At 55.3% G+C, this 27,916-nt stretch overlaps 3 protein-coding genes across 13 annotated transcripts in view; 1 reads left to right on the top strand and 2 right to left on the bottom strand.

Annotated features, from left to right (window-relative positions):
* Positions 1-4,863, top strand: part of LAMA5 (laminin subunit alpha 5) — a 62,492-nt gene extending 57,629 nt beyond the window's left edge. The window contains exons 70-87 of the mRNA XM_061125677.1: positions 8-161; positions 281-414; positions 489-651; positions 899-1,024; positions 1,117-1,265; positions 1,360-1,492; positions 1,573-1,719; positions 1,818-1,948; positions 2,060-2,224; positions 2,322-2,460; positions 2,550-2,695; positions 2,781-2,973; positions 3,060-3,224; positions 3,331-3,493; positions 3,615-3,748; positions 3,824-3,917; positions 4,103-4,222; positions 4,364-4,863. Coding sequence (XP_060981660.1) covers positions 8-161; positions 281-414; positions 489-651; positions 899-1,024; positions 1,117-1,265; positions 1,360-1,492; positions 1,573-1,719; positions 1,818-1,948; positions 2,060-2,224; positions 2,322-2,460; positions 2,550-2,695; positions 2,781-2,973; positions 3,060-3,224; positions 3,331-3,493; positions 3,615-3,748; positions 3,824-3,917; positions 4,103-4,222; positions 4,364-4,491 — 2,584 coding nt within the window. The 3' untranslated portion in view covers positions 4,492-4,863. The remainder of the gene's footprint in view (positions 1-7; positions 162-280; positions 415-488; positions 652-898; positions 1,025-1,116; positions 1,266-1,359; positions 1,493-1,572; positions 1,720-1,817; positions 1,949-2,059; positions 2,225-2,321; positions 2,461-2,549; positions 2,696-2,780; positions 2,974-3,059; positions 3,225-3,330; positions 3,494-3,614; positions 3,749-3,823; positions 3,918-4,102; positions 4,223-4,363) is intronic.
* Positions 4,864-5,028: 165 nt separating this feature from the next.
* ADRM1 (ADRM1 26S proteasome ubiquitin receptor) lies at positions 5,029-10,780 on the bottom strand. 3 transcript variants are annotated; one of them, XM_061126876.1, is made up of 10 exons: positions 10,689-10,780; positions 9,757-9,970; positions 8,994-9,110; positions 7,523-7,646; positions 7,097-7,183; positions 6,464-6,545; positions 6,003-6,235; positions 5,701-5,858; positions 5,455-5,557; positions 5,029-5,260 (listed from the first exon to the last, which is right to left on the bottom strand). In XM_061126876.1, the coding sequence occupies exons 2-10, from the start codon at positions 9,967-9,969 to the stop codon at positions 5,154-5,156; spliced, it is 1,224 nt and encodes a 407-aa protein (XP_060982859.1). In that variant the 5' UTR covers position 9,970; positions 10,689-10,780; the 3' UTR covers positions 5,029-5,153. The 3 variants fall into 3 exon arrangements, with proteins under 3 accessions (XP_060982859.1, XP_060982858.1, XP_060982860.1); XM_061126875.1 differs by lacking the exon at positions 10,689-10,780 and adding an exon at positions 10,186-10,477; XM_061126877.1 differs by lacking the exons at positions 8,994-9,110; positions 10,689-10,780 and adding an exon at positions 10,186-10,481.
* Positions 10,781-18,721: 7,941 nt separating this feature from the next.
* The window catches only part of OSBPL2 (oxysterol binding protein like 2), a 35,819-nt gene continuing 26,624 nt past the window's right edge, over positions 18,722-27,916 (bottom strand). For 7 of the 9 annotated variants that reach the window (XM_061126886.1, XM_061126884.1, XM_061126879.1 and 4 more), the window contains 8 exons: positions 27,599-27,781; positions 25,949-26,056; positions 25,095-25,184; positions 23,603-23,726; positions 22,212-22,340; positions 20,836-20,959; positions 20,176-20,266; positions 18,722-19,948 (listed from right to left, as the gene is read on the bottom strand). In XM_061126886.1, the coding sequence (XP_060982869.1) occupies positions 19,846-19,948; positions 20,176-20,266; positions 20,836-20,959; positions 22,212-22,340; positions 23,603-23,726; positions 25,095-25,184; positions 25,949-26,056; positions 27,599-27,781 (952 nt within the window). In that variant the 3' untranslated portion in view covers positions 18,722-19,845. The remainder of the gene's footprint in view (positions 19,949-20,175; positions 20,267-20,835; positions 20,960-22,211; positions 22,341-23,602; positions 23,727-25,094; positions 25,185-25,948; positions 26,057-27,598; positions 27,782-27,916) is intronic. The other 2 variants (XM_061126883.1, XM_061126887.1) reach the window with 2 other exon arrangements.

A 27,916-nucleotide genomic window follows, 5' to 3' on the forward strand; every position in this document is an offset into this window, starting at 1 on the left:
CCCTCAGGATCCTCCAGTTTGGCCGCATGTCTGTGACGGTGGAGAATCGGATGGTCCAGGAGACCAAGGGAGACACAGTGGCCCCTGGGGCTGAGGGGCTGCTCAATGTCCAGCCGGACGATTTCGTCTTCTATGTGGGGGGCTACCCCAGCAACTTCACGGTGAGCCTGGCCGGCCTGGCTGCCCAAGCCGCCCTGCCCGCCTGTCCCAGGAAGTCCTGCTCAGTGTCTGGCCTGAGCTCCCCGCTGGGGTCTGCCCTGACTGTGCACTGTGCCCACAGCCCCCCGAACCCCTACGCTTCCCCGGCTACCGGGGTTGCATTGAACTGGACACGCTCAACGAGGAGGTGGTCAGTCTCTACAACTTTGAGAAAACCTTCCAGCTGGACACAGCTGTGGACAAGCCTTGTGCCCGGTACGTGTGGTCCGAGCCAGCGCTCACTCCGACTCCGCCCACCCTCAGCTGACCTTTCCACCTCTGACTGGCAGCTCCAAGTCAACCGGGGACCCATGGCTCACAGATGGCTCCTACCTGGACGGCTCCGGTTTTGCCCGCATCAGCATGGAGAGCCAGTTCAGCAACACCAAACGCTTCGACCAGGAGCTGAGACTCGTGTCCTACAGCGGCATCATCTTCTTCCTGCAGCATCAGGCATGTCCGCTTGTCCATGCCCGCCTCCTTCCCCCACCCACTATCCACACCCCCCACCTCGCCTGCTGTCCATGCCCCCACCCACTATCCATGCCCCTGCCTGCCTGCTGTCCATGCCCCCATCTACTATCCATGCCCCTGCCTGCCTGCTGTCCATGCCCCCATCTACTATCCATGCCCCTGCCTGCCTGCTGTCCATGCCCTCTCCCCTGCCCACTTGGCTGTGCTGACCCTCCCCTTTCCCCAGGACCAGTTCCTGTGCCTGGCTGTGCAAGAAGGCAAACTCGTGCTCCTCTATGATTTTGGCGCAGGCCTGAAGGAGGCCGACCCGCTGCAGCAACCTCCGCCACAGCTGACTGCAACCAGCAAGGCGGTAAGGCTGGGTTCAGAGAAGGCCCTGGGTGGAGAGGGGCAGCAGGGGTCGCAGCTCCCCTGAAGGTGCCCACCTGTGCTGGCGCCTCCCAGATCCAGGTGTTCTTGCTGGGGGGCAACCGGAAGCGTGTGCTGGTGCGCGTTGAGAGGACCACAGTGTTCAGCGTGGAGCAGGAGAATGTGCTGGAGCTGGCTGATGCCTACTACCTGGGGGGCGTGCCGCCCAGCCAACTGCCTGCTAGGTGAGCACTGGCCTGGGGCGGGGGGTGGGGGTGGGGGGGCAGGGCCCGGGGAGGCCACCCCTGTGGCTCATCCCATGGGCACTGGTGCCTGCAGCCTGCGGCAGCTCTTCCCCTCTGGAGGCTCTGTGCGAGGCTGCGTCAAGGGCATCAAGGCCCTGGGCAAGTACGTGGATCTCAAGAGGCTGAACACCACGGGCATCAGCGCCGGCTGCACCACTGACCTGCTGGTGAGTCCCCTCCTGCCCCCGGCCGTGTGCGTGCCCTTTCCAGCTGCCACCGCAGGCCCTCACAGTCACTCTGCCCGCAGGTGGGACGGGCCATGACTTTCCACGGCCACGGCTTCCTGCGCCTGGCTCTCCCCAGCGATGCTGTGCCCCTCACAGGTGATGTCTACTCTGGCTTTGGCTTCCGCAGCAGCCAGGACAGTGCGCTGCTCTTCCAACGAGAGTCCCTGGTACGTCCGCCCCACCTCCAGGGCAGCAGGGTTGGGGCTTGTGGCCAGAGGGAGTCTGGGCCCCCAGCCTGGCTCACTGACCCAACCATGCTCTTCAGGGTGGGCCATGCGAGGTGACCCTGCAGCAGGGTCATGTGACCCTCCGGCTGGCCAGGACTGAGCTGAAGACACAAGAGCGTTTTGATGATGGGGCTGCCCACTACGTCACTTTCTACAGCAACAGCACGGGGTGAGCCCGGCTCACCTGGCCTCTCCAGGGCAGGGAGGCAGGGCTGAGGGTTTGGGGACAATGCACTGCGGGTTGGGTGGCAGGGCAGGGAAATACCACTCTCCTCACCAGGGTCTGGCTCTACGTGGACGACCAGCTTCAGGAGATGAAACCCTACCGGGGGCCACGGCCCCAGCCTCAGCCCGCAGGGCCTCCTCAGCTCCTCCTGGGGGGCTCGCCCAAGGCCGATGACGTTCGTAACTTCAGTGGCTGCATCAGCAATGTTTTTGTCCTGCGGTGAGCTGAGTGGGCATGGGGGTGGGGGGTGGTGTTTGCTGGCAAGAACCTGCTGACTTGGCCTCAGCCACTGACCTGCACCCCTCGCCCTCCGCAGGCTCCTCGGGCCTCAGCGCGTGTTTGACCTGCAGGAGAACCTGGGCGGCTTCAATGTGAGCTCAGGCTGCGCCCCAGCCCCTCGCACCCAGCTCCCGGAGCAGGTCCCACAAGGGCTGCGGGCCACCGTGTCTCGGAAGGTGGGGTACAGGAGGGGTGTGGGCGGCGGGGCTGGGGTGGGCAGAAGGGCGCCTCCTCATGTCCCTGCATTCCCATCCGACCCACCCAGGCTGCCCGCCGAAGCCGGCAGCCTGCCCAGGACTCTGCCTGCTCGCCACCTGGGTCCCTCAGGACCATCCGAGACGCCTACCAGTTTGGGGGTCCCCTGACCAGTTACCTGGAGTTTGCACATGTCCCGGCCTCCCCCAGTGACTGGTAAGCCTGGGTGGGGGCCAGGGTGGGGGGTGCCACGGTGGGGTGGAGGTAGGGCACAAGGCTGACGCCCTTGCTTGGCTTCCAGGTCACAGCTCTCCATGCTCGTCCGCCCACACGCCCCCCGAGGGTTCCTGCTCCTCGCTGTCCCCCAGACAGCCAGCAGCCCCTCCCTGCTTCTCTTCCTGAACCACAGACGCTTTGTAGCTCAGACCGAAGGCCCTGGGCCCCAGCTCCGAGTCCAGAGCCGCCAGCGTTCACGCATTGGCCAGTGGCATACGGTAAGGGACTGGGAGAAGGAACACGGGGCAGCGGGTCGGGGGGCATCTGGGAGCTCCCACCCTGATGTACCTCTCCCCACCCCCAGGTGTCCGTGCGCTGGGAGAGAAGTCGGATCCAGCTGGTCACAGACGGGGTCTGGGCCCAGAGCCAGGAGGGGCCAGGCCGGCAACACCAGGGGCAGCAGGGCCCCCCACCACACACACTCTTTGTGGGGGGCCTTCCTGCCAGTGGCCATAGCCCCAGGCTCCCAGTGAGTACCATCTTGCCCAGCCTCCCGCCCCTCCCCAGCCAGATGCTGTCCACCTTCCTCAGCACCCCAGGGACCTGACCCCAGCCCACTCTCTGTGTTCCCACAGGTGGCCATCAGCAGACCTGGGTTCAGGGGTTGTGTGAAGAGGCTGAGGCTGGATGGGCGGCTCCTGGGGGCCCCCACACGGATGGTGGGGGTCACACCCTGCTTCTCAGGGCCCCTGGAGAAGGGCCTGTTCTTCACAGGCAGCGGGGGAGCCGTCACTCTAGGTCTGTCCCTGACCCATGCCCTCCCAGGTCTCTTGGGGTGGCAGAGGGGCAGAAGAGTGACAGCCAGAAAGGGCAGGGCCTGGGGCTGAAGCCCTCCCTCTCTCACCGCCCCTCCTTGCAGACACCCTGGGGGCCACACTGCCCGACGTGGCCCTGGAGCTGGAGGTGCGGCCCCAGACAGCCACCGGCCTGGTCTTCCACTTGGGCCGGGGACAGACACCCCCATACCTAGAGCTGCAGGTGCTGGGGAAGCAGGTAAGACAGGTGTGAGCCGCAGCCTCAGGGTGGGATCGGGGCAGGCGGGGCCCCCTTGACCTCTCACACCCCCAGGTCCTGCTGTGGGCCAACGATGGCGCTGGTGAGTTCTCCACACTGGTGACACGCCCCGCAGCACTGTGTGATGGGCACTGGCACCGACTGGGAGGTGAGCCGGGGCCTCTCCCAGCGGGAGGTAGGGGACACTCCTGACCCCCACCTGCTGCAGTCGAGCCTGGAGGGACTTGGCAGGGGTCAGCCGCAGGCCCCCGGTGGGGAGGGTGGCAGGGACTTAAAGCCAAAGAAACAGGGTGAACAGCCCCTGGCCCAGCCACAAGGAAGCCGTGCTTGCAGTGACCAAAGGCGGGAACGTGCTCCGGCTGGAGGTGGACCAGCAGAGCAACCACACCCTGGGCCCAGCGCCGGCCACCTGGACCAACACCCTGGTGCCACTGCACCTCGGGGGCCTGCCAGGTGAGTGCAGCCTCGGCCTGGGGGCAGGGGGAGGGGGAAGGCTGCCCTGGGCACCAGGTGCTGAGGTTGAGAGTGGGGAGGCCAGGCCTGATGAGACACCAGCCTCTGCTCCAACCGGGGCCCTCTCCTCCCCGCCTTTAGAACCCTGGAAAAGGCCTCCCTACAACGGCTGCGTGCGGAACCTAGTGCTCAACCAGGTGTCGGTCACCTGGCCTCCTACTGCGGGCGTGCAGGGGGCAGTGGGGGCCAGCGGCTGCCCAGCCACGTAGCACAGCCGCACGAGGGGGTCTTCTGGAGCCCACAGGTGGTCTGCCCCGTCAGGCAAGGTCTTGCCCCCCAGAGCCCCCAGCCCCTCCACCCAACGTGCAGATACCACCACCCTCAGCCAGCTTCTTAGATGAAGTCTGTGTGTATTTACCTAGACTCCAGATTCTATGGGTAATAAAGTCTTATTTCTGGGAGTGGTTTTTAAGTTATGTCTGACTTCCTAAAGGAAAGGGTAAATAACACTGTAAAATGGGGGTTTGTATTTTTTATCTTTCAATTTAATTATGAAATTTCCCTTCCACCAATATTCAGTAATAGGAAAGCTGTAAATCACTGGCCCCCCCTGCTTCTTGAAACAAAAATTAAAAAGTAACCTGTGTAACTGAGTGTTGACTTTAAATGTAGAAAAAGAAAAGCAGCCCAGTGGGTCTGGAGGCCCAAGCCCAGCACGACTGTCCCTCAGAGTCAGAACCCAGGCCCAGAGGAGCTTCTTGCACCCAACTCCCGTCAGCCCACCCTGGCACGCAGACAATCCAGAGTTGGCAGATAAAAGAAAAGACTTTTACTGATTAGCACATTGGGGCAGAGGTGAGAGGGTGTGATCACAAACGCCACTACTGAGGCCAAATGACCTGGGGGTTCAGCCCTCGTGGCCGCAGGCAACCTAATCCAGGCTCATGTCCTCTTCTTCGTCCTTCTTGTCCTTCCCGTCGCCCTCCTGCTGCTCAGGGCTGGCGCTGTTCTGCATGGCTTTGGCAAATGCTTCCACGTCTAAAACGCATTAAAAAGCCTGACGTGACCTTTCCAGCCTCGGGCCCGGCACTGCTGACCAGGGGACGGGAGGTGAAAGCCAGACGGAGGCCAGGGTCATAGGACTAGGCATCCTCTGCACACGAGGGAAGCCTTTCTTTTCAACTACAACAAGGCCTCACCTGTGGCCGAGGGGTGGGGGCGCAGATACTTACCACCCTTGTTGGCGGCCTCCACAGCCTCCGCGGGCAGCCCAAACTGGCACATGAGGGGGCCCAGCTGCCCCGAGGCCAAGGCCGCACTGAACATGCCGAGGGCCTGTGGGAAGAGCCAGGCACCTGAGTCCATGAGGGAGCTGAAGGGGCCGCAGGAACCAAGACACTTGGTGCCAGGGGCCGTGCTGCAGGCAGCCGTGTCCCCTACACCAAGCTTCCCGCAGGACACCTGGGCCATGTGTCTACCTGCTGGAACTGGGGTGAGGTCAGCGTGTTCTGGATCTCCTCCGCGGTTTGCGGCAGGGACTCCCCTGATGGCAGGTAGGGCAGCAGGCGCTCCTGGACATCCGCGTTGGCAAGGATGGGGGCCATGATCTCCGGTGTCAGCACGCTGGCCAGGTCAACTAGGGCACAGGCAGTGGCCGTCAGTGGCTGGAGGCCAGCCAGGATGCCCACGCAGGAGGACAGTGATAGACTCAATTGTGGACCTTCCGGGCGTGGTGTGGTGAGGCGAGGCGAGAGAGGCAGGGGCAGAGGCTCCGAGTTACCTTGCTGGCCACTTCCCGGCCCGGCCGGCACACTCATGGTGGCCAGGATGCTCTGCAGGTCGCTGAGCTGGATGGGCTGGGCGGGGCTGGCTGCTGTGCTGGCTCCGTCACCTGAGCTGGGCGCGGGGCTCGGGCTGGTTGCTGAGGCAGCTGCTGGAGCGGAAGGGGCTGGGGTGGCGCGAGTGGAGGAGGTGGTGGAGGACGGGGTGACCGCTGCTGACTGGCTCCGGGAGCTGGGGAGAGCAAGGGGACACTGGAGGGTTACATGCCCACAAAGGTACCAAAACACATCCGTCCTGCCCCAGACCTCCTTGTGCTGCCAGATCTCTAGAAGTCTGAACCATGAAATGGACAGACCCTCCCCAGGTGCCTACTCTGTGCTTCAGCATCTCGTATGTCCAGCCTCTGTGAAGGAGGCAACACCTGGTGACACCAGAGAGCCAGGGGTGAGGCTCACCTACCTGGACGAAGAGCTGCTTGCCGGAGGCCCTCCGCTCCCCAGTAAGCTGGCCAGGCCTGGCCCGGTCAGGGCCCCCAGGCCACCTGCAAGGAGCAAGGACACAGTTCAAAACTCACGCCTGGCCGGAGGCCCACTCCCCCACCACAGAGCAGACCCACCCAGCACTACAGCCCAGGACAAGCAGAGGAAGAAGCAGAGAGGGCCTGTCTGTGGGGGCCCAGGGCCGGGACTCCTCAGGCGTGTTCTGGCAGCTTAACCCACTGAGTCTATCACTTCTCCATCCCATGACACTACCAATGCACCCAAACTCAAGGACACAGTCCAAATTCAGTACAAAGTAACAAGCGTTCCCCAACAGACAGGCCAACCTGGGAGACCAGTGGGCCCAGGCAGGATCCCTGTCCCATGTTCTTAGTGCCTGCTCCTCAGCCAGCTGTGCTCCCCTTTAGTATGAAACTGTCCTCCCTGGGGGCCCTGGAAGGCCTTGCCCGCCTGGTGCCAGGTCAAACCCTAAGGCAAACCACGCCCCTGCCCAGAGAAGCCAGCACACAGACATGGCTCTGACAGAGCCGACTAGAAGCTGCAAGCTGCCCGACTCTGTTACTAAGAGGCTCCCAAGCCCTCAGCACGTTACCTAGTCCTCCGAGGCCGGCAGGTCCGATGAGCTGCATGAGCTGGCTGTGGCTCATGTTCCCCAGCAGGCTCTGCAGGCCACCCTCCCCTGCAGGACAGAAGGTGCTCAGATCGGGGCTGCGGCGGCCAGGGGCCTCCAGCTGGGTCTGCCCCCACCCCTCCACCGCCACCAGGGTCCTGGAGGTGGCCCCCATCTCAGCTGCCCCTGAGCTGTGCACTGAGTGTCTCCTGCCAGGAGCCAGCACAATAGGGCTCACAGACAGGTCACCAACTGAAGACAAGAACAAGGACCAACTCCGGAACCGCCCCACGGGGCTCCTAACCTGGATCCTCCACCTCCGCTTAGCCACCGGCCCGCACCACCCAGGGTCCACGTCAGCGGAAACCGACTCCAACCTCACAGCACATCCGGGAAGGTGACCATTACCGCCCAGCGCAGACAGCTCGTGGCCTCCGCTCCCACTCGCCCCCAGGGCTCCGGGCATCGGCGGGTTGTTCAGATATTCGTTGACCTTCCGGCAGTGCTCCTCATCCTGGTCCGTCTTGGGTTCCTGTGGGGAGGACACAGCAACAGGCGCAGCTGAGCAGCCCACCCATCTTACAGATGGGGAGACTGATGCGCTAGGAGCACTTGGCATACAAGTAACCCGATCCTCCAGGATGAGGCTCTTTATGTGACTGTCTTAAACCACAAATCCCGGATGTCCCTGGTGGTCCAGTGGGTAGGACTTCACTTTCCACTGCAGGGGGTGAGGATTCAAGCCCTAGTCAGGGACCTAAGATCCCACATGCCTCGGGGGCCAAAAAAAACCAAAAACAGGAGCAATAATATAACAAATTCAATAAAGACTTTAAAAATGGTTGTCAAACTTTTTTTTTTCATTAATTTTTTATTGAAGGATAATTGCTTTACAGAATTTTGCTGTTTCAAACTTCAAGTCAAAGTTTTTTTAAAAATAAAAAATAAAATAAAACCTCAAATCCTTCAACACATGTAATGCTGTAAAATAACCCTGTAATTACACCACTGTCACCAACCAGCCCTGGCCTGCAGCCCTCCAGAGTTAGCTGGGTGCTGACGGTGAGCACCTGGGCATGCAGGGGGTCATCAGGCAGCATCACCCTGAGGGCACCCTCGGAACTTCGAGACAGAGCACCCATGACTGGTGCACTGCCACCCAGAGGCCCCCAGAGCACACCAAGGGGAAGACACAAGACAGGGTCACCACACAGGGTTCACCTGGCTTCCGGTCTGGGCTTCTCATGACCCTGGAGGGGACACTGGGAGACCAGCAAACCACAGGCAGAGATGGGACCCAGCCCAGAATCACTTCTGTCAGTGGCCCAGGGATTTCCAGCCTTGAAAGGACCCCCAAAGCCAAGCTACACACTCTGGACTCTGGCAGAGTCTGCTACAACATCCCCCTCCCTCACCCTACCCCCCCCACACACAGTGATACTCTTGAATCCTTAGGTTCCATGGCAAGCAGGGTCAGCACCAGCTGATAAGTGAAAGCAAATTCTATCATCAGAACAGCTAATTCTGATAAGCTGGCACTTTTCAAAAATTGTGTTTGAAAATAAAATAACATAGGTCAATCAAACAACAATATTTTCTGGGTACCTACTATACGCTAGGCATTGAGCTTGGGTCTCCTACATTGCAGGCAGATTCTTTAGTGCCTGTGCTACCAGGAAAATCCATTATTTTATACACTGAATAGAATTAGAAAACAGACCTAATTCACGCCTTCATGGAATACGACTTGTATATGAAGGGGTTTTGGGGGGCGGGGAGACTATAAAAAACCCACAGATACCCAAAGGCCCAATGAGCAAATTTCTAACCTAATTTTATGACAAGATTTTAAGAGAAAAAGTAAACAAAACCTGCATACCTGCATCCAGAAGAAGAGTCGTTTGGACCCTGCCTTAAACTTGAGCACGTAGACCCTCCCGCTGGGGCACTGTGGCACGCGCTTGAACTCACAGTCATCGGGGAAGATGATCAGATCCTAAAGAGAGGCACTGCTGGGCCCCAGGACCTCCAGGAATACAGGCCGGGCCCGGGCCTGGGGTTGTGTGGTGGGCTGGGCAGAAGCCCCGGGACACAGAGACCAAGCCCCTCACCAGCAGGGTCTGTGCAGGGCAGACAAACGAGGGTCACAGGCACCCCAGGAAGGTCGTGAGGGCCAGGAGAGGGGCCTGGTACTGAACAGGGAAGTGGGGTTTCTGGCTCCTGGAGGACTTTTAATAGAGACGTTTTGGGAGCAACATTCCAAGATGAGTTAAAAAGTCAGCCCTGACCTGCTCCTGAACTTAACAAAAAAAACGATACTGTCTGAATAAAATGATCACTAAAGAAAGCTTTCTAGAGGGGCTGTGATCAAGGTCAGGATTTTTACACGATTTCTCCAATTTTAGGCACCTGATCTTCAGAGTTTTACACATGCACCGGGTGACAAGAGGAGATGGACATAATCGTTGAGACTAAAAAGCCCACAAGCAGATCCACGTACCCCACCAACACACTCCAAGCTGTCAACCAGTTGCTTCAAGCCCAGAGCGCGGTGTCCTGCTGTAAAGACACGCTGTCCTAACCACTGGGGGGCGGGGGGAGGGTAGGTGTCCTTAAGACAAGGTTCACTCCCAGACACTTACATCCTCCACGTTCCCCGATGTCCTGTCTTTCCAGCAAAAGTGAATGAGGGAGTCATCCGTCTGCTGAATGTACACAAGCCCTTTCCGTTTATCTGGGGTGACGGTAGTTCCTTTTAATGACATTTTTCCGGCCCGAAACTCCACCAAATACTTGTTGGAGGACCCACGGGAGCCTGGCACCAGGCTTGGAAACAGAGCTCCTGAAGTCGTCATCCTAAAAGAAGCACCATCGCGCAGGCCCGGTCACGACGGCGGACACCCTAACGTCCTCCTCGAATGCTGCGCTCGAACAGCAGAAGGAAAGCGCCTCTCGGAGCCGGGCCAGGCCTCAGACGCCCGACACCTGCGGCCGAACTCATTCCGGGGTGGGCCGGCCCACGGGGCCAGGTTATCAGCTTCTGCTCCCGTTTCTCAAACCCCGAAATTTACCTGTGCATCTAAACCGCATGGCAGCTGGGGACCTTCGTCAACACCACGTTCCGTACATTTTAAATAATCTATTAACCTGCGGCTCCGAAAGATATAAAACCTCGAGCTGGGCAGACAGGCCGCTAACACGCTGGATGGCAGGCCAGACTTCGGCCTAAACCTCGCTTCTACCGGACACACGGCCGGTAAACTGCAGCGCGGCCGGCTCGCTCCCCTCGGAGAGAAAACCCGAGCGAGCACCTGAGGAAACGCGAGTCCGGCGGCCGGCGAGGACTCTGCGCGAGTGAAGACCCGCTCCCACCCGCAGGCCCCACCGCCCGGCGCTCTCGGCTGCGGGCGCCGCGGGCCCGGGGCGGCGGCCGGGGTGCCGAAGAGCCCCCGCCTGCGCTTGCCCCCGGCTTCTGCGGCCCCAGCCGACCCGGCGCCCGCCCGGGGACCGCCGACGTCGCAGGCCCCGCCCCCGACCACCCCCATAACCGTCCCCGCCCCCGACGACCCCGCACCTGGCCCGCGCCGAGACTCCGCCGAGAGGCGCCGTCCGGGTTCGCTCTTCCTCCTCAGCGCCTGCCGGGCCCCGCCGGAAGACCCCGCTCGCCCCGCCCCGCCCGCCGCTCTCGCCGCTGATTGGGCTACGTCAGGAGCGGGGCGGGCACTAGTCTGCGGGCGATTGGCGAGGGCCGCCGCCCGTCCCACCAGCAGACCCGCCCCCGCGCCGGCGGCTCTCTTCCGGAGGAAGCGCGGGCCGGCGGCCCGCGGGCCAGAGCGGCCCCTATTGTTGCTGTGTCATAGGGGCCCGGCGGCGGCCCCTGGCGGCAACACCGGGAACGGCGAAGCGGTCGCAGGCCGAGCGGCGGACGTTGGACCTGGGACCGAGAACGGGGCGGGGGGCACCTGCGGGGCGCGGGGCAGGGTGTCTCAGGTGTGCTGACCGTGCGGGACGCCAGGTTCTTAGACCCGGCGAAGTAGTCGCCGGCTTAGGGGAGGGGATGTCATAGGACGGCGGGGCCGTGTGGTGTCTTCGCGTCCCTGGGAGAAGGTGACTGCAGCCCTGGACTCAGGTGCGTGGACCCAGCGTCCTCCCGACGAGCTGTGGTCCCCTGGGGTGGCGCTGCCCTGCGCCTCGAGACCCTGTTGAGAACTACCCTCCATCCTCCCTGTGCCCTGGGAGTCCCCCAGCCCCCCACAACAGTGACGGCATGACTGTGCCCCCATCCTCCCCAGACCTCCTGTAATCGGCCGACAAGCCTGCTCCTTCATTCCGTGTCTGGTGTGTGATGTGTGCAGTCAGAACCGAATGAAATCAGCTGTCCTGCGCACACTGGACGAGGGGAACGGAAGCGCTGCCCTCCCATTGCCTTTACTCCCCTTCACTTACGCTTTGTAGTTTCTGCAGAGCAGCACACACACCTGGAGCCCATGCTGCAGGTGATGTGTGACTCCCCACTCCAGAGGCAGGGCCATCCTGAACTGTGTGGCCACCTCCATGCCTGCTTGATTTATAAGGGAATCGGCTTCCGTTATAGCTCAGTTGGTAAAGAATCAGCCTGCAATGCAGGAAACCTCGGTTTGATTCCTGGTGTCGGGAAGATCCACTGGAGAAGGAAAGGGCAACCCAGTCCAGTATTCTTGCCTAGAGAATCCCATGGACAGAGGAGCCTGGCAGGTTACAGTCAATGGGGTTGCAAGAGTAGGACATGACTTAGCTGGCCCCTACCACCATCACCACAGAGGAATCTGGCGGGCTACAGACCTCCATGGGTTCTCACAAGAGCTTGCCACCACTTAGCGACTAAACCACCACCACCATGAACACATAAAATCCATTTTTAAGCTTTTTTTTTAAAGGTATAAAAGTGAAAACTATTCTTTTATTCAACATTGTTTTTAAGATGTATCCATGTTGACATATACAGCTCTAAACACAGTCTATCTTACCTCCTGTATAACATTCTGATGGATAAAACACCACAAGTTCTGTACCCATTGCTTTGTGATCTAAAGAGTCTATTTTTTTTGTTTGTTTGTTTGGAAAAAATAGAGCTGGTTTTCATTTTTAAATATTTATGTTGATAAATGTGTTTTTTTAATTAATATTTATTTTAAAATTTCTAATATGGTAAATATCCATAGATAAAACCCATGTATGCAGAAGCTCTATGGGGATCCTTGATAGTTTTTGAGAGTCTGAAGAGTTCCCGAGACCAAAGTGATGGGAACAGAGACCCGTGAAGAAATTCGGTGGCCTGTGACTGGGGTCATGATCCCCACAGCAGTACCATCCTGCGCGCTCTGTGAAACCAGGCAAGAAGACAGTAAAAAAACAACCTGGCTTCCTTGAGAAGGGACCAGCAGGTGGGGGTCACTTTCCAAAGTCTTGAGAAGTTCAAAAGCTGCCAGCAGAGGCCACAGGAAAAGCAACTTTCTAGAACCTGAAGACCCTTCTGGGCAGTGACCTCAGTGGGGCCTCAAATGAGCATTTCCTTGTCCCAAACCAAGGGAGCTTGTGTCCTGGGAGACTAAAAAGAGAAAGCTTTATATACTTTCACTGGTTTCTGTGAAAAACCAGTAGGGAGATGAGCTATTGGTAGATGGCCATCGTGGAGGCCAGTCCATGTGCACCCCGCCCCAGTATGGACTCTGGGAACTGGGCCCCGCAGCAGAAAAAGCAAACCCAGTCCTTCTCCCTGAGCCTCGGCACCTCCCCCAGGTGAAAGGGAAGGGGTGCAGTGACTGTGGGCGCAGGGAGGGTCGATAAGGAAGCTGAGTGCCCAGACATCTCCTAAGGAGGGTGTACCGATGGCCTGACGTGCAGGAAAGGATGGTGGACAGCACTATTCATAAGGGAAATGCAAATTAAAACACATGGATTAGAATGGCTTAAAAAAGGAAAAGCGACAGTACTAAGTGCTGGGGAGTCTTTGGTGCTGGAAATACAAAATGGCTCAGCCACTTAAAAAAACCATTTGGCAGGTGGCTTTTGTTGTTGTTTTTTCTTTAATTATAGATTTTCTTTTTTAGAGAAATTTTATGTCCACACCAAAACTGAACAGAAAGTACAGAGTTCCCACACACCCCATCCAACAGCCTTGCCACCACCCACATCCCCCACCAGAGCTGTGTGTTTGCTACAATCCATGCTCAAACACTGGAGAAGGAAATGGCAACCCATTCCAGTATTCTTGCCTGGAGAAGCCCATGGACAGAGGAGCCTGGAGGGCTACAATCCATAGGATCGCCAAGAGTCAGACACAACTGAGGCAAGTTAGCACATGCTCATATGTGGACACATCACGTCACCAAGAGTCCAGAGTTTACATCAGAGTTCACGCTACATCCACATGTTCAGACAAATGCTTAGCGACATGTGTCCATCTTCACAGCATCACACAGAGTGTGCTCACCGCCCTGAAAATCTGATGTCCTCTTCTTGTCCTTCCCTCCCTCTTGCTTAATCCCTAGCAACCACTGATTTTTTTTTCCCCCAGTTTTTTATTATGGTAAAATGACACATAACAGAAAGTTTACCATCCTAATCTCTCTTTAAGTGTAGAGTTCAGTGGTAGTAAGTACATTCATAATGTTGTGCAGCTATCACCACCATCCATCTTCAACCTTCTCATTTGGGAAAACTGAAACTCCATCTCCATTAGACACTGACTCCCCATGGCCCTCTTCCCCCAACCCACCACCATTCTACTTTCTGTCAGCATGAATTTGACCGCTCTCGGCACCTATCAAATTGTACAGTACTTGTCTTTTTTGTGACTGGTTTTTTTCACTCAGCATAATGTCCTCGGGTTTCGTCCATGTTACAGCATGTGTCAGAATCCCCTTCCTAAGGCTGAGTAATCTTCCACTGTAAGTATGTCTACACCACATTTTGCTTATGCATTCATCAGTGCAGGGATGCTTGGGTTATTTCCACAACTCAGCTATTGTGAATAATGCTGTTGTGAACATGACTTCCCAGGTAAAGATCCTGGGAAAGATCCTGGTAAAGATCTTGGAAAGCTCATGGTAAAGATCCTGCTTCCCAATGCAGGAGACATAAGAGACCCTGGTTTGATCCCTGGGTCAGGAAGATCCCCTGAAGAAGGGAATGGCAACCCATTCCCATATTCTTGCCTGGGAAATCCCATGGACCGAGGAGCCTGGCAGGCTGCAGTCCATGCGGTCGCAAAGTGTTGGACACGACTAAAGTGACTAAGCACACACGAACGTGACTGAACAAATATCACTTCAAGGCCCTGCTTTCAGTTCTTTGGGGGTAAATACTCAGAATGGAATTGCTGGATTATATGGTAATTCTATTTATGAGTTTTTTGAGAAACCGCCAGTGTTTGCCACACTGGCTGTACCATTTTATTCCTACTAACAGTGCACAAATCTTCCTGTTTCTCCACATCCTTGCCCAAACTTGTTGTTTCTGGGTTGTTGGCCATCCTAATGGGTGTGGTATCTCACTGTAGCTTTGTTTTTCATTTCTCCAGTGATTAGTGATGTTGAACATGTTTTCACGTGCTTATTGGCCATCTGTTTACCTTCTTTGGAAAAATGTTTATTCAAGTCCTTGCCTATTTTTGAATCAGCTTTTTTTGTTGTTATTGAGTTTTAGGAGGTCTCTGTATATTCTAGATATTAATCTGTTATCAGATGTTTGATTTGCAAATATTTTCTCCCACTCTTTGGGTTGCCTTTTTACTCTGATGCTAGTGTCTGATGCACAAAATGTGTTTAAATTTTCATGAAGTACAACTTGCTTATTTTTCTTCACTTGTTGCCTGTGCCTTTGGTGTTATATCCAAGAAATAATTGCCACATCCAAAGATGTGAGCTTTGTGTTCTATCTTTTCTTCTAAGAATTTATTGTTTAGGTTTCACATTTAGACCTTTGATACATTCTAATTTTTGTAAATGGTATGAGGTAAGGGTCAACTCCATTCTTTTGCATATGACTATCCAGTTTTCCCAGCACCATGTATTGAAAAGACAGTCCTTCCTCCCTTGAACCTTGCCATTAAACTATTTATGTTGACAGTGTTGATGGTTACAAGATGGCATGAATCTGTCAACTGTACACAAGGGTGACTGTCACTGTGTGTCAAGGTTTGAATTCCACTTCCTCCACTTACCTGCTCTGAAGCCTCAGGCAAGCCCATCTTCCTGCACCCCCTCTTCCTCCTCAGTGGGTGGGACTGGATGGTAATTTTGGGGATTAAGCACCCAGGACACCAGGCTCAGGCTCTGGCAGGCCTGGGTTCTCTGTGGTCCCCATTGTCAGACATGGTGGCCATGGTGGGGGTCCCACATCTATGTACCTGGGCATTCCCAGGGCATTAAAGTTGTATGAACAGTCTGTCCCTCTGCCCGGAGCTCTCGTGGCTACTGCATAGCTCACCCTTCTGGAAAGCACACAGCCAGTGGGCACCTAGAGCAGCGGTCGGGCACAGGGGCCGCCGAGTCAAGCTGGCTGACACCGTGTTCTGGGTATTTCATTGCTTCTGGCAGTGGGCTCCAGTCCCCGGGGAACCCAGACCCCTTCCTCCATCTTGCGTGCCCGAGCCCCCTCTTCACTGTAACAAGCAGTTTTCTGAAACAATCTGTTTGCTGGGCCAGTCCTACAGGACTACAGTCCAAACGTCTGTCGCCTGATCTCCAGGACATGTCCACAGCCAATTTGCAGTCCTTTCCAGAGAGGCCAGAGCAGCAGACAGTGAAGAAGTGTTCAGTCCAAAACAAATGTCAGCTGCCGCCCTTTGCTACAAGTCTCTACTCAAAAGCAGGGTTTAACATCTATCTCCACTGACCTGTCCAGTCCTCCCCCAAATCTGCAAATGACTGATTCCATCTACGTGAACGAACACTGACAGTTACTACATATTATAAAATTATGACAATAAAGCCACTTCATTACATGTTTCTTGCCTGACCTTTTCCTGCTGCACGGATAGGATGAACTGTTCCTTAAGTGATGGAGGGAGGACCCTGTCTGTGTGTTGTCACCTTCTGCAGAGACCAGGGAGCCCTTCGCCATGCCTCTGGTCCAGGACAGCCAGTTCAGAGAGGGAGAGGAACAGGATCTCCGGTCAAGGGCTGACTGTCCAGGAAACTTGTGCCAGGAGATTTTGAAATGGTGTCTTCCCTTTGTGAAACCCTCATGCGAGAACACACAGGATAGTGAAGCCCAAAGGTGACGAGGATTGAGGGAAAGGCTGCCTGATGTCCTGCAGGGGGTTACAGGCCCTTCTGTCAAGAGACCCGACCTTCATGCCCACTTTGGATACAGGAAGGTCCTTCGGAAGATGAAACCAGGTCCTGTAGGAACTTTCTGTTGACTAGACTCTCCTGTGGCGTCGACAGCTCCCCACAGGGCACAAGGCTTCACTGAGCCGCCCCTCCCCTCCTGGCACAAGGGTCGACAGGATGCGAGGGCTATCCTCGCTTCTGATTTTTGGAAGCTTGTTAGCATTGTAAATGGCAGCCCACTCCCGAATTCTTGTCTGGAGAACCCCAGGGACAGAGGAGCCTGGTAGGCTCCTGAGTCCATAGGGTCGCAAAGTGTCAGACAGGACTGAAGTGACTTAAGATTGTAAATGATGTCTTCTTGGTGGATGCTCGAGGCGAACTTGTTCTCCTCCCAGGAGCAGGTGTCCTGAAAGAAAGCCACCTGCTACAGCAACCTGAGGGGCTGCCTGGCTGGAAGATTCTGGGCCTTTCTCTCATTCTGTTCTGATTTCCTAGCCACGGGGCCTGACAAGGACCCAGCAGCAGATGGCGATGCCTTTGGCTGGACACCTCCACACTCACTGCAACAGGTGAAGGGCAGCATCAGCAAGGGCTGTCCAGACACCCAGAGGCCATCAGTGCTGGGCTGGGTGCTTCTCCCCAAGTGTTGAGCAGGAGGTTCCTTCCAGGAGCCCCAGCATCATCTCTGGGGACAAGGTCTGAAAGGGAGATGCTGCTAAGAACATGGTCAGAGCTGATCCTTGGGGCCCTGCTGGTGCCATTGCTAGCTCCGTTTACTTGGGGAGGCTGTGATGACACCTGGTCATGTGTGGCCAATGCCCTGCACAGACCTGTGAGCCTATGAAGGAGCAGAGGTCGGCCTGGCACCTTCGTTTTCCCCTCACAGAGCCACCACGCTATGGGGTGGAGGGGCCTGGCCTTCACGGAAGCCTGCAGTGGCCAAACACAGCACTGCCTATGAGGGCTGGGCCTGCTTCTCTGATGCCTTCTTGTGACTGGGGGGCACACCTGGTGAGGAGCCTGCCAGTGCTGGGGCGGCCCTGACCCTTGACCCCACCAGGGAGAGCAGCACCCCACCTGGAGGGGACCAGCCTGTGTGGCTCAGGGACGCAGACACTGCATTGGCCCAGCCCTAGATGGCCTGTGAAGTCCAGCCAGCTCCAGTGTGCGTGCAGCAGGTCCATCGGCCACCATGTTGCCTGTGTGGCTGGCTCCCCAGTGGCTCTCAGAACCTTTCACTAAATCAACAGACACAGAACTGAACCTTCAGAGGCAGCAGAATCAAAGCCTGAAGGTCTTTGGGTGAAGTGGGTCCTACTTTTCATCCCACAAGGACATTCCAAGTTACAAGGTTGCTCTGAAAACCACCCAGGCCCTCCATCCAAGCTACGATCACCCACTGGGGGCCCACGACAAGGCCATGCCCTCCACACACCGGTCATGGGGGGGGGGGTCGTCTCTTAAAAGCAAATCCCACGGAAACACTCTTTTATTAAAGAGAGACCCCTGACGTCCCAGTGCATCACGGTGGCCAAGCTGAGGGGCAGCTCTGGTGTGTGTTGAAAACTTGTGCTGCCCGCGCTTTGGAGTCCCAGGCCATCCTGGCCTGTTCTCCTTCCACTCGAATCGGGCTTGAAGGAAGCAGCAATGGGGACTACGCTGTGGGATCTGACCCTGGGGAGGACCCAGGGATGCAGATGAAAGTGTCGGTCACTCAGTCATGTCCAACTCTGTGCGACCCCACAGACTGTGTAAACTGCCAGGCTCCTCTGTCCATGGGATTCTCCAGGCAAGTATACCGAAGTGGGTTGCCATTCTCTTCTCCAGAGGATCCTCCTGACCCAGGGACTGAACCTGGGTCTCCTACATTGCAGGCAGATTCTTTACCATCTGAGCCTGCAGGGAAGTCCCCAGAGATGCAAACCTTGCAGCAAATTACTGGAGTGGTAAGAAACAGGACAATCCGTGAAAGCTGTCAAACTGTCCTAAACACCATTGCTCTAAACGTGTCCCGGGTCCCCCAACCTCACATTCCCCAGAAAAGCAGTTTGTTTTAGTTACCGGCCCCCACCAGGGATACAGGGCTCCCGATGCCAAAGACCAGGTGTGTCAGCACCTCCTCTCTGCAGAACTCTGAGACCACACATGCTTGGGGCCTCTGGGTGGTCTGGGGGCCTCTGCATGTTCCAGGGACCTGGCTTGGGTCCCACCAGGCAGATGCCCTGGAACTCGACCGTGGCATCACGCCTCCGGTTTCCGAAGCTACAGAATCAAGCCTTCAGAACAAGGGTTCACTTTTAAAAGTGTTTTAATTACAAATGTGGTTTTGAAGCCATGACACACAATGCCGACACCCTCTTGCTGAGAACCCACACTGTGTACAGCTGCATGTGTGTGCATGTATGCGCTTGTGCATGTGTGCACACGGCAGATTGTCTTCGATTCAAAGAGCTCTGCCACGACCGGTGGTGTTGGCATCTCTACAGAAAGTAAACAGTCACAGGGTGTAGATGTGTGCGGAGGTGGACACGCACAGCGGTGAGGACACCCCCGAGGCGGGTCACACATGCATGACAGGAACACGAGTGCTGCAGGGACAGGTCGACTGTCGTGCATGCGGGACTCACTCTGTGTGACGGCATGGCCTGCAGCGAGGGGGAGCCTCAGGGACCAGAGGGCTAGGAGCCATCTGAGAACTACTGGTCAGAGTTTCTGGCCACCCTCGTCGTCATGGTAATGCTTCATTTTGGACAGTGTAAAGTGGTGATTAATGCCTATCTTGCTCTTCAGCAAAGTATTATTCAAGTAGTTTGAACTTAAATATTTTCAAAGTAATCTTTACATTATCGAAGATTGATAAAAAATACAAACTCTGACAATTTTTCATTTCATTCAATCGGCTGCTTTGAAAACCTCCACTTCTGTGTTACTGTGATCTAAAAAGCAATTCCTGGCCTGTATAAGGCTCCTGGTGGGACTTTTCTCAAGATCCATCTTTTCCTGTTATTGGTTCAGATTTAAAATACTTTTAGAAACCCTTCGCCGCTGCATTACGAGGAGGAATATGGACCTTTCCCATTAATTCCTTTATTTATAACTTTTTGTAATGAAGAGGGCACTGTACTCTACGCCAGCCCAGCTCGTCCTGTCACATAAAGGGAACTGTAAAGACTGTTCCTTCTCAAACCTTAATGGAAACATGATGATCCCAAGGGAAGTTTTATGAAGAGGCTGCAACAGTAGTAAAATGTTTGGCAATCAAAAGTTAATTAGAATTAAATCCTCAACCAGGGATGGTGCGATCTCCATGAACAGTCATGAGAAAAGCTGGTTTCTGCCGTGGCGGAAGCTCAGAGCAGCCGCTTGACGGAGTCCAGCCTCCGGGTCTCCGGGTCTGGGGGCCGGTCCGGCCTCTCAGTAGATGTCGGGGCAGCCTGAGAAATCCCGCTCGAAGTAGCCCCCCGCGTACAGCCAGTCTGGGGTCCCAGTGTACGGGTTACTGCCTCGGTGAAACCACCTGTGACACAGAGCGGGTGGTCAGGAGGCCGGTGGCCTTTTCTCCACTTGGGATCATGGCCCCTCCAGTTAGCGCCGTCACCTGACATGTCATCTCACGTGCAGCCCAGGCTGCAAGCTGCAGTCTCATGGGACACGGGGTAGCTTCGCTCAGCCCCTCCTCACTGCCCCCAGGTGGGTTGGTCTGTGCCTCCCCCGCCCCATCCCCGTGGCCGCTGGGTGCCTCACCGCGTCTGCCACTCAGCCTCCTCCCGGGCCCGCTCCCTCCGGGCCTCCCTCTGCTTCTCCTCCAGCCGCTCCTTCTCCTGGCTTGCCAGATCTAGGTGCAAGCACGTGGCAGGTCAGGGACCAGGGCGACGGGCAGAGGTGAGGCTGAGAAAGTGGATGAGGGACACCCCCACACCCCCCACCCAACCCCACCCAGGTGGGAAGCCACACACAGGGAACCACAGGCAGTAAGTGTGCGGGAAACCAGACCCAGACACAAGCCCACAGCCAGGCCCAGGCCCCAGGGCAGCCAGCGCCCCACAGAGGGGCCGTGGGGTAGGACAGGCATGTGGGGGGACCCTCCACACCAGAGACTTTCAAATAACAACTTCTGAAATGTAACCTTACTGTCTGTTGAACCTAGTAAGAAAATCGGGGACTTGTATAATATTTTGTATATATTCTCTTTCATTTCCTTTTTCTAGTAACTTAATCTTATTTTATTTATAAAAGAAGAGGCCTGCAGCAAACTAGTAGCTTTACAACTCTTCCCCACAGACGGTTTGAGAAGCACGTCGAGAAGATGTGACGTGTGTTCAGTTAATGGGGATGCGTTCCTTTCCCGCACCACCCACGTGGCCAGGGCTGGGTGCTCGGTCAGCCCCCCACACGAACACGCACCCATGTTGCCGTTCTCCATGCCTCGGATGTCGGGGCGTAGCCGGCAGTCAGTGGGGGCCAGGATCTTCTCCATGCCTGTCTCCAGTTCGTTGAGACTCACTGTGAAGCTGGTGAAGTTGTACATCTGGGGGGTAGGCACAGAGTCATTACTATAAACGATACTCTTTTCCGCACTTGCCTGGATCTCCTCGGGGGCTCATCCTCTCCACCCCCACAGGAGGCACCCAGACTCTGTGACATCTGACCTACATGTCTATCTCCTCACGCCCCAGGGGTCCAAGAGGAATCTCTATCTCAACCCCTCCGCGGTGGGGTCTGCCACCTCCTGACACCCAGACCTGGGGACTTGCCTCCCTCTGGCCCCTTCTGCTCTGGCCCCGAAGCCTATCTCCACAAGGGGCTGGAGGGGCTCCTGGTCCCTCAAATGACCCCATGGTTCCCCACGTCATGTACAGTAAGAGAGGAGATTGGACCCTGGCCGCTCCCCTGCCCGAATGTGGTCCTCTGGCCAATGGCCCGAGCTCCCTAGTCCTTGCTCCATGTACCCATGTCCCCAGGAGGCCCACCTCCAGCCCATCAGACCAATCACTCTGCTGTGTGGGGCCGGGGTCCTCGCCCATCTGTCCTCGGGCTCTACTCCAAGAGATCTGGACCCACCTACTCCAACCCAGTAAACGTTCACTGAACCAAAGAAACAGGTGTGATTTCTAGTTTTTACTGGTTTTGTGTGTGTGTCTGTGTGTGTCTGTGTGTGTATGATCTTTAAACAGAAGCTTTTTCTCTATTATTTTATAATTTGTATTCCACTGAAACTGCAGTAATGGCTGTGCTGAGATCATCTATTTATTGCTGAATGTTTGTTTCTTTTATTTTGCACAGGTTGTGGCTTTACTTAAAGGATGTGACAAAAAATTTTTTAAAAATCTATGGTACACTGTATATATAAATAATATAAAATTTATAATATATTAAAATGAATTTTACTATACATTTATCATATAATTATTTTTATATATTAAACATTACTGTATGTAATATAATCATTTTACCATAGGTAACAAAATTATAAGTGCAATTTTCCAATTTTATCATAGGTAACAAAATTACAAGTGCAACTTTCCAAAATAAATATCAAAAATGTATTTAAGGACTTAAACTGACAAGTCAAAAAAACAATCTCTTGAAACCAGTTTGGAAACCCTTGCGGTCAGATACAGCTGGCGTAGACACTGAGGGTTCGCAGTGTAACCGGGTCCTGAGGTGTGTGTGGATGCCTGAGCTGAGTGCTGACGGGTGGGGGTCATAGGGCTCGGAGGGCAGGGAGCCCCGGGGGTGACAGGATGGCGGGGGGCCTGGCTAGGGCCGGGCACACAGACCTGAGCGGAGTTGGGGGGCCGGGTATTGACTCTCCAGAGTAGCTTGCTGCCTGGAATGACCTGCACCGTTTCCTGAGACTCGGGCACAGTGTCCGCCACATCGCCATCAGCCTTCTCGGGGCCGTCGTCCTGAAAGACACAGCACCCACTGCCCCCGGAGCCCTGGCAGACCCTCCCAAGCCCCCGAGAGGGCAGCAGGCACCACACTCCTGGTAGGGGAGCCCATGTGGCCTCCTGAGCATGACTGGATGGGGTGACACCTCCTCAGGCAGCCGAGGGCGCCCCCAAGTGGCCCTCTCCCCACACGCTGCCCTTCGGCACATGTGGTGACTTCAGGTGTCTCAGCGTCTCTAGACTAAGCCCTAACTGGGGGTCACACCTCAATAGAAAAGTACAACTGCTACTTCCTTTTCAAAAGCAGTGAGACCTGGAGAAGAAGAGTGGCTTTCAGTTAGCTGTGAGGGAGATACTTAATTATAACGAGCACAGCCTGGCAGTCTTCCCCGCCTGCGGGTTACATGGTGTGGTGCCAGAAGCTAAGTGAAGACACACAGCAGCGGTTTGCACCCCCATGAAATGCTCCCTCCTTGTGACGTCACCCCAAGCAGCAACACAGCCAAGCAAATGCACTAAACATGTCAGTAAACAGATTTAACATCTGCTGTGTGGTCTTCAAATGGAACTTTACTTTTTTTTTTTAGTTTAAAGGAGTATTTTTTAGAAAAGATGTCTAATAGCACCTGTGAAATATTACAATATAAAAAACCAACAGGGATGTCCCAGGCAGTCCAGTGGCTAAGACTCTGAGCTTCCCCTATAGGGGGGACAGGTGTGACCCCTGATTAGGGAACTAAGTTCCCAGACGCCACATGCCTCGTGCCTTGGCCAAAAACGAAACAAGAAACACTAACAATCTCAGCAGAAGTTGAAGATTCTGTTAAATAGACATTGAACACCTCGGGTTTGGTACATTCTAATTTATCATCTAGAAAAACGTGACACCTCTTTTGAACTACTGCCTCTAGTTTTAGACTCAAGAAGAACTATTTTTTTTTTTAAGAACTAGTCTTAAGATAATCAGTATTGGGTTTTATCACCTGGAACTCAGAACTAGAAACGCACTTGCTTGTATACTGGGTCTCAGCTAACAAGGTGCGGGGACAGGAGATGTATCAAGAAATATCCAGAAGGAAATGGAAGCACCCTCGATCCTGCTGATAGGGGGGTGGGCAGAGGCACCCCAGCACCCGGCCGCCCAGAAATCAGGTGGACAAGCACCTTCGCTCTGAGAGACAGATTCTGTAATCCATCTCCTCCAGCTGGATCACAAAGGCACTGCCTGGCCAGGCCCCCACACCCTCGCTGGGGACTCCCCCACGGCAGCCCCGTACCGGTTTCGTCTTCCGCAGGGAGTCCCCTCTTCTCTCCTGCTTCCTGAAGGACTCGTATGTGACAGGGTCTATGCCCCACAAGCACTCCGTCCACTTGCCATAGATCATGAAAAGCTTCTTTTTGCTGGAGGGAAAGGGAATTTTTAAAAGCGAGTAACAGTGATTAGCAACCATTCATCCAGACACGCAGCACCCTAACTTGACCACAAATCAATCCTCATTGTCAGTCTTTTTGTAAACCCCAGGATACTGCTGGTACAAACATGCAGATGGAAAGTTCCATTTCAGTATCGCCACTCACAGCTAACTCTTCACACTCCTTTGCCAAAGCAGGGAAGAGAAAACAAGGGTACGAGAACCTGAAGGGCTGTGGGAGGCAGCTGGGGTGAGAACAAGTGTGTAACGTAACACCCTATGAGCCTGATTGTCATTTTTTAAATACACTACATCTTTAAGTACCATGTCTCCTGCAGCCCCTTCTCTACATGTTCTATAAACAACCCTCCCCACATTCAGCTGCCGCTGCCTCTTCAGCTCCATAACCTGGAGTCAGACCCCCATCACTTCCACCCACAGCCTCCAGAGAGGGCGCGCTGCCTGATTCCCAAGGAACGATGCACGCTGTGCCCTGTTCTCCTTTTCCGCATCTTCCTGGGTGAGCAAGGAGTTGACCATGTGCTCCTGGAAGGCCGTGCTGGCAGCCGAGGGCCATGCTGGGAGGGCACCTGTGCCTCAGAGGCTGGGCTTGGAGGGTGGCAGGCGGGGACACATGGCCGGTCCTCTCTGTCCAATTTGGGATGGAAAACCAGAAACTCGGAGCTGGGCTGGTGCAGGTGGGTGTCCACTGCTGCAGCCTGTGTCTGTAGGCCAGCTGACCGCAGTCTCTCTCTGGGCTGACTCTGCAGGGCTGGTCGATGCCAGTGCCCCGAACAGGACTGCTGTCCTGTGAAGCCGCACACCAAGTCCCAACAGATTTCAAGGGGCGAAGTGGTCAGAGTCCTAAGTCTAAAGGTACTTAAGGGATTTGAACAGGTGAACGTCTGACACCCAACAGAGTGGGATAGACTTTTACCCACTGCTTTACACTAGGAACTACTTCTACCTGAAAATGTACATATTTTAGGAGCTGAAAGGAGTCTTATGGCTGTTATGTGGTCCAAGTTACTTGATGGAAAAAAAAAAGAGAGAGAAACTGAGACCCAACACATAGTGTAACTAACCCAAAGCAGGGAAGAATCCCCCAAACTTGTTAAAATACTACTGGTCATTTCTCTGCTCACAGAAACTTGAACAAGTCCCAGATTTCCTGATAGGAATGAAAAAATCATGTGGGAAAGGATGCCCGTAAACGAGTGTTTGGGTTTTGCCTGACAACCATACTGAGCCCAGCAGAGAGAGCGAAACATGAGGTCAGATTCTAAAACCGTGACTTCTGCAGAAGACGCATATGCACCAACTGGGCACCTGTGACCCGACCTGCGCAGGGATCTACCTTTTGTCTTGAATGTACCCCTCCACTTTGTGAAGTTCTTTCCCAAACAGTCCACATGGTTTAAAGTGAAGCACGCACTTATCTCCAGTCCTGCAGGGAAGACAAACACAGGCTTCTGTTGTGGACGGGAAATGTCCAGAAAAGGTGAATCGAGGGGGTAGCGAAAGAGAGAAGGAGAGAGAGATGGAGGTAGAGACAGAGAGGGAGAAACCGAGAGTGAGGGGAAGATGGGGAGATAGCAGGGGAGAGAGGGGAGCAAGCGAGAGCCCGTACGAGGGGCTCCCCAGGGCGGGGCAGCATCAGGACTGCACGGACGCCCCAGGGACCTTTCAAGGGGACAGAAAGCTCCAAGTACTGCCTAGTGCTGATGGTTACACTATTCAGTAGATTTACTAAAAATCATTTACATGTCTACTTTAAATGGGTGGATTTTTATGACATGTAAATTATATCTTAAGAAAGCTGTTAAAAAACAAAGCAAACCAGCCATGAACTTCCAAGAATAAGGCCTGACAGACTGGACAGTGGTCACTGTTTTCACCAAGAACTCAAACCATTCTTGAGTGTAATTTAAAACTTCAAACTAAATCAACCACTGTGACTAAGAACACAGAAGTAACAACACGGAGCACTAACGATGACTCTGACCAGTGCCGACCAGAATCAGATCCAACTGCACCACGTGTGGTGCCTCGCGGCCAGTGTGGCCCGTCTGGAAGCCGAGCGCACTGGGGACCAGGGAGGGCCCTGGGGAGCTGAGGGCGGCATGAATACACAGCTGAACGCCAGCAGCCGGTGCTCTGGGCGCCCCATCGCCACCCTGACTCGCAGCGTCTCAGCACTGGGCCCATTACCTGTGGTTTAAAATCTCCACTGTCCCATACTGCTCTATCCAGAGCTTGCCGATAATCACGTTGTGGACACAGCACGTAGGGTTGGTCCAGGTGTATGCCTCCTTATGTCTGAAATACGCCAGAGAGCAGAGACACTGCGTGACCCCAGAAGCCAAGTCCCAGACAGAATCACACCATAATTGACTGAAAGCTGCAGAAGGGCACAGCATAGCTTTGAACTCCCGAGCAGGGGCTACTTCTTTAGCATTCGTTTGAAATGTCCTTTGTAGTATCAACAAAGCTTTCTATTTAAACGTGGAGACAAGTTAATCAGCAATAAAAGGCTTCGACAAAGGCAAGAGGTTTCCTGTGAAGTCGTCAACAGAACAGTCCCTCTACCCATCCCCGCCCTGCCCTGAAGGAACCACGAGGTCCCTAGCGAGCCTGGGCCCTGGCCTTCTGGGGCCGACTTGAGGCGGGGTGGGTCCTGCGGTGCAAATGCCTTTCCCATCAGTCAGGCCTCTTGCTCCCCAGCTGGGCTTCCCCCAGGAGAAAAGAAACCTCATAAACAGGCAGAGAGCGGAGGGCCAGATCCATGTCTCAAGGGAGGCTGTGTCAGAGCCACAGTTGAGGGCAAAAACCAGGCCAGGGCACAAGTATTTCACGAGGAACATTGGGAACTGTTTGAATGTCCTGGGAACCCAAAGCGTTCATTGACCAGGCTTGCAACTCTGCAGCTCCCGGTGCCCCACCCCAGAAAGCCAAGAGCAGGTGACCAGGAGGGGCTGCCCTGGTCTGCCCTGAGATGCAGGGGTCTGGGGTGGAGACCACGCTTCTCTGGCCAGGTGGGGCTCACAGGAAACACAAATGACATCCAAAGCTCCCACGGAGCTGCAGGTAACAAGGACCATGCTTCAGGGAGTCAGCTGTGCCTCTCAGCCTGGATCGTCCACAACAGGTTTGCAGTGCCAGTGGGCTGCTAGAGACTCAGTTTCTGCCTGGAGGGTCTTTGATCAACGTCAGATTGGGCATGTCTGGATTTAAAGGTATGCAGGCATCCTTGAAGACGGCCTCTCCATTCTCCTCCCCTCCTGGAGTTCAGACCCTCGACCACGGCTGGTCTGTGTGACCACGGCACGTGCACGTAGGCTGCGGTCACTTCTGAGGTCAGGTGATAAAGGTCACTTCTATCCTGGGGCAACCCTCCTTGGCCCCTAGCTCTGGGGGGTGCCAGCGTCCGGCTGCACAGGTGTACGGAGCAGGGGAGCAGCAAGTAACTCAGGTCTCCGCCAGTGACCGGGGAAGGGACTGCGGGAGCAGAGGCTCTGCCTGGTTGTCTTCAGGGGTTCGTCCAGCCCGCAGCCTGGCTGCACCAGCACAGAACCCCAACAGAGCCCCCACATCACCCCCAACAGCACATGAGGACAGGACTGTTTCAGGCTCTGAGCTGGGCTCTCACACAGCAGGGGATGACGACCACGACCAGGGACTGAACTGCAGAGACCAGGGGAGAACAAACAGGACCCAACCCAATCCTGTAAGGAGCACACCCCCTGCCCAGGAACCACCGCCCCAACGAGGCCTCCAGGCTCCCTGGAGGAGGGCCTGTGCTGCAAGGCTGCCTGCCTGGCAGAATACCATGGCCCCTGCACCGCACAGCTCCCCACTCACTTGAGCAGCTCCAGTGTGATGGTGCCACGGGGCTCTGCCTCCACGCTCTTCCCCCAGAACTTGAGCTTTGGATAGATGGAGCCATGAAACAGGAAGTCCTGGTGGAGGCCCTCCGAGTAGAATGCACTGATCGGGGGGTGGTGGCTGACCTGCTCAGATATGAACCTGAACCCTAAGTCTTCCCTGGGAGCAAAAATGAGGAAAAGAAAGAAAGGGGCAGGAGAGATAGCCAAAGGGCCTTGTGAGTGACAGCAAAGCCCATAAAGTCGGCCCAACACCCCTGTCCCCAGGGAAGCCCATAGCTCAGCACCCGCATGT

The sequence above is a fragment of the Dama dama genome, chromosome 23 (assembly GCF_033118175.1).
Source record: "Dama dama isolate Ldn47 chromosome 23, ASM3311817v1, whole genome shotgun sequence".
Taxonomy (NCBI): Eukaryota; Metazoa; Chordata; class Mammalia; order Artiodactyla; family Cervidae; genus Dama; species Dama dama.

Coding starts and splice junctions, on each gene's coding strand:
- ADRM1 (XM_061126875.1), bottom strand. Junction 7,184..7,522: donor CGAGCTGTCTGCGCTGGGCG/GTAATGGTCACC, acceptor TCTGTCCTGCAG/GGGAGGGTGGCCTGCAGAGC. Junction 5,558..5,700: donor CCTCACCCCAGTTCCAGCAG/GTAGACACATGG, acceptor CTCTTCCCACAG/GCCCTCGGCATGTTCAGTGC.